Source organism: Carcharodon carcharias (genome assembly GCF_017639515.1).
Source record: "Carcharodon carcharias isolate sCarCar2 chromosome 38 unlocalized genomic scaffold, sCarCar2.pri SUPER_38_unloc_13, whole genome shotgun sequence".
Classification (NCBI taxonomy): Eukaryota; Metazoa; Chordata; class Chondrichthyes; order Lamniformes; family Lamnidae; genus Carcharodon; species Carcharodon carcharias.
Genome location: NW_024470779.1, coordinates 593,386 through 605,174, shown reverse-complemented (window position 1 = coordinate 605,174; position 11,789 = coordinate 593,386). Strand labels below are relative to the sequence as shown.

Here is an 11,789-nt window from a genome sequence, read left to right as displayed (position 1 = left end):
AAGGGTGTGGGGATCGGGGGTAAAAGGTGCGGTGATCGGGGGTAAAGTGTGCTGGGATCGGGGGTAAAGGGTGTGGGGATCGGGGGTAAACGGTGCGGGGATTGGGGGTAAAGGGTGCGGGGATCGGGGGGAGAGGGTGTGGGGATCGTTGGTAAAGGGTGCGGGGTTCGGGGGAGAGGTTGCGGTTATCGGGGGTAAAGGGTGTGGGGATCGGGGGTAAAAGGTGCGCTGATCGGGGGTAAAGTGTGCTGGGATCTGGGGTAAAGGGTGTGGGGATCGGGGGTAAACGGTGCGGGGATCGGGGGTAAAGGCTGCGGTGATTGGGGGTAAAATGTGCTGGGATCGGGGGTAAAGGGTGTGGGGGATCGGGGGTAAAGTGTGCGGGGATGGGGGTAAATGGTGTGGGGATCGGGGGTAAAGGGTGCGGGGATCGGGGTAAAGGGTGTGGGGATCGGGGGTAAAGTGTGCGGGGATCGGGGGTAAAGCGTGCGGTGATCGGGGGTAAAGGGTGCGGGGATCGGGGGGTAAAGTGTGCGGGGATTGGGGGTAAAGGTTGCGGGGATCAGGGGGGTAAAGTGTGCGGGGATCGGGGGGTAAAGCGTGCGAGGATCGGGGGTAAAGTGTGTGGAGATTCGGGGTAAAGGGTGCGGGGTTCGGGGGTAAAGGGTGTGGGGATCGGGGGTAAAGGGTGTGGGGATCGGGGGTAAAGGTTGTGGGGATCGTGGGTAAAGGGGGTGGGGATTGGGGGGTAAAGGGTGCGGGGATGGGGGGGTAAAGGGTGCTGGGATCGGGGGGTAAAGGGTGCGGGGATCGGGGGGTAAAGGGTGCGGGGATCGGGGGTAAAGGGTGCGGGGATCGGGGGTAAAGCGTGCGGGTATCGGGGGTAAAGGGTTTGGGGATCGGGGGTAAAGCGTGCGGGGATCTGGGGTAAAGTTTGCGGGGATCGGGGGTAAAGGGTTTGGGGATCGGGGGTAAAGTGGTCGGGGATTGGGGGTAAAGGGGGCGGGGATCAGGGGGAGAGGGTGTGGGGATCGGGGGTAAAGGTTGTTGGGATCGGGGGTAAAGCGTGCGGGGATCGGGGGGAGAGGGTGCGGGGAGCAGGGTTAAAGAGTCCGGGGATCGTGGGTAAAGGGGGCGGGGATCGGGGGGTGAGGGTGCCGGGGTCGGGGGGTGAGGGTGTGGGGTTTGGGGTAAAGGGTGCAGGGATCGGGGGTAAAGGGTGTGGGGATCGGGGGTAAAGGGTGCGAGGATTGGGGGGTAAAGCGTGCGGGGATCGGGGGTAAAGGGTGCGGGGATCGGGGGTAAAGGGTGTGGGTATCGGGGGTAAAGGTTGCGAGGATTGGGGGGTAAAGCGTGCGGGGATCGGGGGTAAAGGGTGCGGGGATCGGGTGTAAAGGGTGCGGGGATTGGGGGGTAAAGGGTGCGGGGATCAGAGGTAAAGTGTGTGGGGATCGGGGGTAAAGGGTGCGGGGATCGGGGTTAAAGCGTGCGGGGATCGGGGGTAAAGCGTGCGGGGATCGGGGGTAAAGGGTGTGGAGATTGGGGGTAAAGGGTGAGGGGATCGGGGGTAAAGTGTGCTGGGATTGGGGGTAAAGGGTGTGGGGATCGGGGGTAAACGGTGCGGGGATCGGGGGTAAAGGGTGCGTTGATTGGGGGTAAAGTGTGCTGGGATCGGGGGTAAAGGGTGTGGGGATCGGGGGTAAAGTGTGCGGGGATCGGGGGAAAGGGTGTGGGGATCGGGGGTAAAGGGTTGCGGGGATCGGGGGTAAAGGGTGCGGGATCGGGGTAAAGGGTGCGGGGGATCGGGGGTAAAGGGTGCGGGGATTGGGGGTAAAGGGTGCGGGGATCGGGGGTAAAGGGTGCGGGGATTGGGGGTAAAGGGTGCGGGGATCGGGGTAAAGGGTGCGGGATTCGGGGGGAAAGGGTGCGGGGATCGGGGGGTAAAGGGTGCGGGGATCGGGGGTAAAGTGTGGGGGATCAGGGCAAAGGTGCGGGGATCAGGGTTAAAGCGTGCGAGGATCGGGGGTAAAGCGTGCGGGGATCGGGGGTAAAGGGTGTGGAGATGTGGGGGTAAAGGTGTGGAGATCGGGCGTAAAGGGTGAGTGGATCGGGGGTAAAGGGTGTGGGGATTGGGGGGCAAGGGGTACGGGGATCGGGGGTAAAGGGTGCGGGGATCGGGGGAGAGGTTGCGGTTATCGGGCGTAAAGTGTGCTGGGATCGGGGGTAAAGGGTGTGGGGATCGGGGGTAAACGGTGCGGGGATCGGGGGTAAAGGGTGCGGTGATCGGGGGTAAAGTGTGCTTGGATCGGGGGTAAAGGGTGTGGGGATCGGGGGTAAAGTGTGTGGGGATCGGGGGTAAAGGGTGTGGGGATCGGGGTAAAGTGTGTGGGGATCGGGGGTAAAGGGTGTGGGGATCGAGGGTAAAAAGTGCGGGGATCGGGGGTAAAGTGTGCGGGGATCGGGGGTAAAGGGTGCGGGGATCGGGGGTAAAGTGTGCGGGGATCGGGGGTAAAGCGTGTGGTGAGCGGGGGTAAAGGGTGCGGGGATCGGGGGTAAAGTGTGCAGGGATCGGGGGTAAAGTGTGCGGGGATTGGGGGTAAAGGTTGCGGGGATCGGAGGGTAAAGTGTGCGGGGATTGGGGGGTAAAGGGTGCGGGGATCGGGGGTAAAGGGTGTGGAGATTCGGGGTAAAGGGTGCGGGAATCGGGGGTAAAGGGTGTGGGGATCGGGGGTAAAGGGTGTGGGGATCGTGGGTAAAGGGGGTGGGGATTGGGGGGTAAAGGGTGTGGGGATCGGGGGGTAAAGGGTGCGGGGATTGGGGAGGTAAAGGGTGCGGGGATCGGGGGTTAAAGGGTGCGGGGATCAGGGGTAAAGGGTGCGGGGTTCGGGGGTAAAGCGTGCGGAGATCGGGGGTAAAGGGTTTGGGGATCGGGGGTAAAGGGGGCGGGGATCGGGGATTGATGGAGCCGGGGTCGGGGGATGAGTGTGTGGGGATCGGGGGTTAAGCGTGCGGGGATCGGGGGTAAAGGGTGCGGGGATCGGGGGTAAAGTGTGCGGGGATCGGGGGTAAAGGGTGCAGGGATCGGGGGTAAAGGGTTTGGGGATCGGGGGTAAAGGGGTCGGGGATCGGGGGTAAAGGTTGTGGGGATCGGGGGTAAAGGGTACGGGGATTGGGGGGTAACGGGTGCTGGGATCGGGGGTAAAGGGTGCGGGGATCAGGGGTAGAGGGTACGGGTTGGGTTCTGGAGCCTTGTTCTCCAGTCTCTCACCCACTGTTTCCCTCGCTCAACATCTCCCTCCCCCTCACCCTCTCTTTCATCGCCCCTCCCCCTCTCCGCGCCCCTCCCCCTCTCCGCGCCCCTCCCCTCTCTGGACACCTCCCCCTCTCCGCACCCCTCCCCCTCTCTGCGCAACATCCCCTCTCCGCATTCCCCTCTCCATCCCCCCTCATCTCCCCCTTCCCCCTATCTGACCCGCCCCCTCTTGGCCCCTCACCCCACTGCTCGCCCCTCCCCCCACTGTCTGACCCTCCCCCCACTGTCTGCCCCTCCCCGCACTGTCTGCCCCTCCCCATCTCCCCCCTCCCCCCTCCCCCCTCCTTCTCTGCCCCATCCCCTCTAGGTCCCTCCCACGACTGTCCACCCACCCTATTCCCCCATCCCCATCTGCACCCCACCCCCCCCCACTGTCCGCCCCTCCCCCCTCTCTGCCCTTCCCCCACTGCCCAACCTCCCCATTTCCCCCCTCGTCATCTCTGCCCCGCCTCCCTCTAGGCACCCCCCCCAATGTCCGCCCCTTCCCCCCCCCCCACTCTCCGCCCCACCTCTCCTCCTGTCCCTCCCTTTTCTCTCCCTCTCTCCACCTTGTACGATCAGGAAATGAGACTGAAGCGGAAGTGTTTTGTGTGGGGGAGGTGGTGTCAACAGCTCCCACCCGAACTTTTATTCAACGTCAAAAGTGAGGCCGACCCAACGCGGAATTGGGACCTCATCTGTCACACCGCAAAGCCAGAATTCCCGCGAGCAGGTAAAACACAGTGAGCCGCAGCCAAGGCAAAACCCCACGGCTCTCAGAGGGGCCCACCTAAAGTGCTGAACCGAGTTGTTTGCGAGTCCTGATTATCGTTGAGGTAGACGAGCCGCGGATTCGGGGGCCAACGCTGGACTCCTCGTGGCGGCCCAGGCAAATCGAAGAGTGCCAGACTTCAGACCGATCCAACGGGGCATCACTTCAATCTACGCTGCAGGAGCAATGGCTGTCGACTGGTTGGCAGGCCCTTCGGCCGCTCGGGCGCCGGCGACGAAGGGAGAGGATTAAATAGACCGCGGGGGGACTCGCTGGTTGCCAGTCTGCAAATCGGGTGAAATTGAGCCCACCGAGGGGCGGCCGACGTGAGGCGAGGCGACCGGTCAAGCCTGTGGTGTGGCTCACGGGCGCTCGTCGGGGGTTTGGGGGGGGAATGGCCAAAGCATCGCACGCCGGGACCCGTCTTCAAGCTGAAACCCCCGCTCGAATATACCCAGGAATCTGCCATTGCCGGTGGGTTACCCCCTGGCCACCCCTCGGCCCACCTGGGGATGGCTTGTCGACCAGTCATCACCCATTGCTCCTGCAGCATAGATTGAAGTGATGCCCTGAAATCTGGAATTCTTCTCTTTGTCCCAGTCAGTGCAAGCTTTAAGGTTAGCCGCTGCCTTGGAACACGCGCAGGTAGATTCAGGCTTGCATCTGGAAAACTCGAAGAGGAGGGTTCACCTGGTCCCAAATCTCACACCATATGCAATGCCTGGATGTGTAGTTGGAGGGGGCTGGGTGGTGAGGAGGAATGTGGAGGTGTGAGATGAAATTTGATCATTCTTCCAAATCCCTGGCAAGATGGAGTGAATGGCCAGTTTCTCCCCGGTGATTTCCCATAATTCCTGTCACCTCCCACCCCACCCATACCCCCCCGTGACTTTTAGTGCTAACAGCCCTGACTCTATCTCCGACAGTGCGGCGCTCCCTCAGCACTGACCCTCCGACAGTGCGGCGCTCCCTCAGCACTGACCCTCCAACAGTACGGCACTCCCTCAGTGCTGACACTCTGACAGTGCGGCGTTCCCTCAGCACTGATGCTCCAACAGTGCGGTGCTCCGTCAGCACTGACCATCTGACAGCGCGGCGCTCCCTCAGCGCTGACCCTCCGACAGTGCTGCACTCGCTCCGTACTTCAATGTAAGTCATAGAGTACAACTAAGTTGAGGTGCACGAGGGAAATGTTGGAAGGGGTATTATATATGTGAAATTGTCTTATTAGCACCATAGGCTACAGTACCGATTGCATCAAAGTGCTACAGCAAGCAGTGTACTAAGTCAATTTAAATTGCACACTGCAGCAAACAGTCTACAGAGTCTATTTAAACAGCACACTGCAGCAAACAGTCTACAGAGTCTATTTAAACAGCACACTGCAGCAAATAGCCTACAGAGTCTATTTAAATAGCACACTGCAGCAAACAATCTACAGAGTCTATTTAAACAGCACACTGCAGCAAATAGCCTACAGGCTCTATAAACAGCAAACAGCAAGCAAGCAGTCTACAGAGTCTACTTGAACTGCAGACGACAGCAGGCAGCATACAAAGTCTATGTAAAGATCACACAACAGCAAACAGTCTACCGAGTCTATTTAAACAGCGGACTGCAGCAAACAGTCTACAGTGTCTATTTCAGCACAGCCCTACAGCCATCAGTCCACAGGGCCTATTTAAAGAGCGCGCTGCAGCAAACAGTCTACAGAGTCTATTTAAACATCACACAACAGGAAACAGCCAGCGTCAGTCACGAGGCGACATTCACCTCGGCAAGCAAAGCTCCTGATAAAATGAACAGCATCCTCTTCGTGAAACCGAGCAGTTACTGACAGGGGCAAGAGCGGAATCAGTGATCTCACGATTGAAACATCCACAGACGAGGCGTTCCAGCGGCACAGGTAGAGGGCTACGTCGCTGGGGAATCTTTGTTTAAAGGCTCGGAGCAATTGTCTTCTGTAGCCTCCAGGCCAACGTTCTCCGCCATCTGGTCTTTGAATTTTCGTTTAAAGAACCCTGCCTGTTACAGGTATAACACAGCGTGAGGGAGCTAGATTAATATCAGAGATACAGTCAGTAACGCAGGGTGCTGGGGGGAGAGGGGTTACTGAGTGACAGTGTGAGGGAGCTGGATAAACATCAGTAGAGATACAGTCAGTAACACAGGGAGCTGGGGGGAGAGGGGTTACTGAGTGACAGTGTGAGGGAGCTGGATTAACATCAGTAGAGGTACAGTCAGTTACACAGGGCACTGGGGGGAGAGGGGTTACTGAGTGACAGTGTGAGGGAGCTGGATTAACATCAGTAGAGATACAGTCAGTAACACAAGGAACTGGGGGGAGAGGGGTTACTGAGTGACAGTGTGAGGGAGCTGGATTAACATCAGTAGAGATACAATCAGTAACACAGGCTGCTGGGGGGAGAGGGGTTACTGAGTGACAGTGTGAGGGAGCTGGATTAACATCAGTAGAGATACAGTCAGTAACATGCAGCACTGGGGGAGAGGGGTTACTGAGTGACAGTGTGAGGGAGCTGGATTAACATCAGTAGAGATACACTCAGTAACAAACTGTGCTGGGGGGAGAGGGGTTACTGAGTGACAGTGTGAGGGAGCTGGATTAACATCAGTAGAGATACAGTCAGTAACACAGGGCGCTGGGGGGAGAGGGGTTACTGAGTGACAGTGTGAGGGAGCTAGATTAAAATCAGTAGGGATACACACAGGTGCAGCATAGCATGGGTGTCATGCCATAAACTGCTCTACTTTCAGCTTGATCCAGCCTTCACCTGAATTTCCCAGCATCCGCCCACCCATGTTTGCCTCTAACCCCTCCCGATTGCCACTGGTTTGGAGAGTTAGTCAACGTGCCGCAGTTTGGTGAAGGTCATAAGTATTTCAAGCTATTGGCAAGGCCCCCAACACCTACCTTCCAGAGTATTACCCCAGCTAGAATCAGTAGCAACAGTCCACCTACAGCCCCTCCCGAAATGTACGGAATATAATCCACCTCCTTTATGGTATCCACATGAGTTGTCACCTGGAATGGAAGGAGCAGAGTAAATGATTGAGAAATGGCGAGTGGAATTAACATCTACTCATAAACAATACTCTCAGAGAATTCGCTGGAGCATGATCAAGATGGTGTGCTCAGTTCTGGTCCGATTGAACCACTCTCGGAGCACTGTGTATGGTTCTGGTCTGGTTAGACCACACTCGGAGCACCGTGTACAGTTCTGGTCTGGTTAGACCTCACTCGGAGCACCATGTACAATTCTGGTCCGGTTAGACCACACTCGGAGCACTGTGTGCAGTTCTGGTCTGGTTAGACCACACTCGGAGAACTGTGTACAGTTCTGGTCTGGTTAGAGCACACTCGGAGCACCGTGTACAGTTCTGGTCCGGTTAGACCATACTTGGAGCACCATGTACAGTTCTGGTCCGGTTAGACTACACTCAGAGCCCTCTGTACAGTTCTGGTCTGGTTAGACCACACTCAGAGCACTGTGTACAGTTCTGGTCTGGTTAGACCACACTCGGAGCACCGTGTACAGTTCTGGTCTGGTTAGACCACACTCGGAGCACCGTGTACAGTTCTGGACCAGTTAGACCACACTTGGAACACTGTGTACAGTTCTGGTCTGGTTAGACCACACTCGGAGCACTGTGTACAGTTCTGGTCTGGTTAGACCACACTCGGAGCACTGTGTACAGTTGTGGTCTGGTTAGGCCACACTCGGAGCACTGTGTATAGTTCTGGTCTGGTTAAACCACACTCAGAGCACTGTGTACAGTTGTGGTCTGGTTAGACCACACTCGGAGCACTTTGTACAGTGCTGGTCCGGTTAAACCACACCCGGAGCACCGTGTACAGTTCTGGTCTGGTTAGACCACACTCGGAGCACCGTGTATAGTTCTGGTCTGGTTAGACCACACTCGGAGCACTGTGTACAGTTGTGGTCTGGTTAGACCACACTCGGAGCACTGTGTACAGTGCTGGTCCAGTTACACCACACTCGGAGCACCGTGTACAGTTGTGGTCTGGTTAGACCACACTCGGAGCACTTTGTACAGTGCGGGTCCGGTTAGACCACACTCGGAGCACCGTGTACAGTTGTGGTCTGGTTAGACCACACTCGGAGCACTGTGTACAGTTGTGGTCTGGTTAGATCACACTCGGAGCACTGTGTACAGTTCTGGTCTCTATATTATAAAATAGATATAGAGACATTGGAGAAGATGTAATAAGGATTCACAACGGTGTTACCAGAACAGAGAGTTTATGACTATCAGTAAAGAGTGAACAGGCTGGAGATATTTTCTCTCGAAAGGAGAGACTGAGGGGGTGACCTGATGGAGGTTTGTAGGGGTTACAGAGGAGGTTACAGATAGAGGGAGGGGTGTAGGGGCCGGAGGAGGTTACAATGATAGGGAGGGTTGTAGGGGCTGGAGGAGGTTACAGAGATAGGGAGGGGTGTAGGGGCTGGAGGAGGTTAGAGAGATAGGGAGGGTTGTAGGGGTTGGAGGATGTTACAGAGATAGGGAGGGGTGTAGGGGCTGGAGGAGGTTACAGAGATAGGGAGGAGTGTAGGGTCTGGAGGAGGTTACAGAGATAGGGAGGAGTGTAGGGGCTGGAGGAGGTTACAGAGATAGGGAGGGTTGTAGGGTTGGAGGATGTTACAGAGATAGGGAGGGTTGTAGGGGTTACAGAGGAGGTTACAGAGATAGGGAGGGGTGTAGGGTCTGGAGGAGGTTACAGAGATAGGGAGGGGTGTAGGGGCTGGAGGAGGTTACAGAGATAGGGAGGGTTGTAGGGGCTGGAGGAGGTTACAGAGATAGGGAGGGGTGTAGGGGCTGGAGGAGGTTAGAGAGATAGGGAGGGTTGTAGGGGTTGGAGGATGTTACAGAGATAGGGAGGGGTGTAGGGGCTGGAGGAGGTTACAGAGATAGGGAGGAGTGTAGGGTCTGGAGGAGGTTACAGGGATAGGGAGGAGTGTAGGGGCTGGAGGAGGTTACAGAGATAGGGAGGGTTGTAGGGTTGGAGGATGTTACAGAGATAGGGAGGGTTGTAGGGGTTACAGAGGAGGTTACAGAGATAGGGAGGGGTGTCGGGTCTGGAGGAGGTTACAGAGATAGGGAGGGGTGTAGGGGCTGGAGGAGGTTACAGAGATAGGGAGGGTTGTAGGGGCTGGAGGAGGTTACAGAGATAGGGAGGGTTGTTGGGGCTGGAGGAGCTTACAGAGATAGGGAGGGGTGTAGGGGCTGGAGGAGGTTACAGAGATAGGGAGGGTTGTAGGGCCTGGAGGAGGTTACAGAGATAGGGAGGGTTGTAGGGGCTGGAGGAGGTTACAGAGATAGGGATGGTTGTAGGGGCTGGAGGAGGTTACAGAGATAGGGAGTCGTGTAGGGGCTGGAGGAGGTTACAGAGTGAGGGAGGGGTGTAGGGGCTGGAGGAGGTTACAGAGATAGGGAGGGGTGTAGGGGGCTGGAGGAGGTTACAGAGATAGGGAGGGGAGAAGGGGCTGGAGGAGGTTACAGAGATAGGGAGGGGTGTAGGGGCTGGAGGAGGTTACAGAGTGAGGGAGGGTTGTAGGGGCTGGAGGAGGTTACAGAGTTAGGGACGGGTGGAGTGAATTCCACGGAGGGGATTTTTATAACGGGGGTTGAGGGTTTGAAAACGGAGGGGTTGCCAGAGTGGGAGCCTGTGTGGGTCAGCGAGATACAGGGGGTGATGGACACGGGGTGGCGGAGAAGGGGAGTTTGGGACACGCTGAAATTTACGGAGGTACCGGAGGTGGGAGAGGGGCCGGGAATTCACTGGGAATGACCCACATTTGCGTAGAGGAATTGGAGATTATTCTTCTCATCTCCGGCCTGCTGATATTTCTCCTGATCGAATGATATCCATGCTCCACTCTGCAGGTCATAGGTCCGTGATTCTGCCTGTAAAACATTCGTTAAAATTTTAAAATTATGAACGTCAGGGAGGGAGTTCCAGGATTTTGTCCCGTGTGGTGTAGGTACACCCACGGCGCTGTTAGGGAGGGAGTTCCAGGATTTTGTCCCGTGTGGTGTAGGTACACCCACGGCGCTGTTAGGGAGGGAGTTCCAGGATTTTGTCCCCCGTGTGGTGTAGGTACACCCACGGCGCTGTTAGGGAGGGAGTTCCAGGATTTTGTCCGTGTGGGGTAGGTACACCCACAGCGCTGTTAGGGAGGGAGTTCCAGGATTTTGTCCCGTGTGGTGTAGGTACACCCACGGCGCTGTTAGGGAGGGAGTTCCAGGATTTTGTCCCCCGTGTGGTGTAGGTACACCCACGGCGCTGTTAGGGAGGGAGTTCCAGGATTTTGTCCGTGTGGGGTAGGTACACCCACAGCGCTGTTAGGGAGGGAGTTCCAGGATTCTGTCCTGTGTGGTGTAGGTACACCCACGGCGCTGTTAGGGAGGGAGTGCCAGGATTTTGTCCCGTGTGGTGTAGGTACACACACAGCGCTGTTAGGGAAGGAGTTCCAGGATTTTGTCCCGTGTGGTGTAGGTACACCCACGGCGCTGTTAGGGAGGGAGTTCCAGGATTTTGTCCTGTGTGGTGTAGGTACACCCACGGCGCTGTTAGGGAGGGAGTTCCAGGATATTGACTCCAGCGACAGTGAAGGAACGGCCGATATATTTCCAAGTCGGGATGGTGAGGGGCTCGGAGGGGAACTTCCAGGTGGTGGTGTTCCCCATGTGTCTGCTGCCCTCGTCCTTCTAGATGGTAGTGGTCATGGGTTTGGGCGGCGCTGTCGAAGGAGCCTTGGCGAGTTGCTGCAGTGCATCTTGTAGATGGTACACACGCTGCTGCCCCTGTGCGTCGGTGGTGGAGGGAGTGAATGTTTCTGGATGGGGTGCCGGTCGAGCAGGGGGGCTGCTTTGCCCTGGACGTTGTCGAACTCCAACCAACCCCTTCGCGAGGGGGCAATTAGGGAGGGGCAGTAAATGCTGGGCCCAGCCAGCGGTGCCCATGTCCCCTTCAGCACATGTGGAGAGACCCACCCTCCCCCCTCGCCTCCCCGGCTCACCTGTGACATGTTGCTGAGGGACAGGTACCCCCACAGGACGAAGGTCAGCGGCTCCTGCGGCGCCAGCTGGTCGACCGTGCAGTGTATCACCCAGCAGCTCTCCGCCCGGCAGTCCTGTGGAGGAAGAGGGGGAGGGGTGGGGTGGGGGCGTTGAGAGATCAGTAAGGTCCGAGGCTGGCCCCTCCCTCCTCAACACCACACCCCACCACCCCCCCCACCCCCCCCCCCCGCCCCCACCAACGACGCCACCCTCCCGACAGGAATGGGATAAGGTCGCCTAGCCTCTTGACGCCCTTTCAGGCCCCTCGACAAGCCTCCGGCTGACCCTCGGCCCGAGGGCACGCCCTCGGCGCCAGCGATGCCCGCCCCACCCATGACCCGACCCCAGGCCCCTCCTCCGCGCCCGCGTTTCGCCCATGCCACTGGCAGAGAGTGGCCACCGCCAACTCGGCGCCGCCCCCTGCTGCTCAGGAGGTGGGACTGCGCCGGAGGACCAGCCCTCCCCGCGGGAGAGAGAGATAGGGGAGTCGGAGGCTACCCTTGGCACCGATGCCAAGGCTGCACACCCACCACCTCCCCCCCACCCCACCGCCCATCCTTCCCCACCCCTCCCCCACCCGCACCCCATCTTTCGCTCCTCTTCCCCACCAACCACCCCCCCCCC

At 58.1% G+C, this 11,789-nt stretch overlaps 1 protein-coding gene across 1 annotated transcript in view; it reads right to left on the bottom strand.

Annotated features, from left to right (window-relative positions):
• Positions 1 to 5,647: 5,647 nt before the first annotated feature.
• The window catches only part of LOC121274776 (integrin alpha-X-like), a 36,839-nt gene continuing 30,697 nt past the window's right edge, over positions 5,648 to 11,789 (bottom strand). Inside the window, exons 10-13 of the mRNA XM_041182114.1 lie at positions 11,126 to 11,239; positions 9,900 to 10,010; positions 6,997 to 7,107; positions 5,648 to 6,089 (exon numbers count right to left, since the gene is read on the bottom strand). Of these exons, the coding sequence (XP_041038048.1) occupies positions 5,979 to 6,089; positions 6,997 to 7,107; positions 9,900 to 10,010; positions 11,126 to 11,239 (447 nt within the window). The 3' untranslated portion in view covers positions 5,648 to 5,978. The remainder of the gene's footprint in view (positions 6,090 to 6,996; positions 7,108 to 9,899; positions 10,011 to 11,125; positions 11,240 to 11,789) is intronic.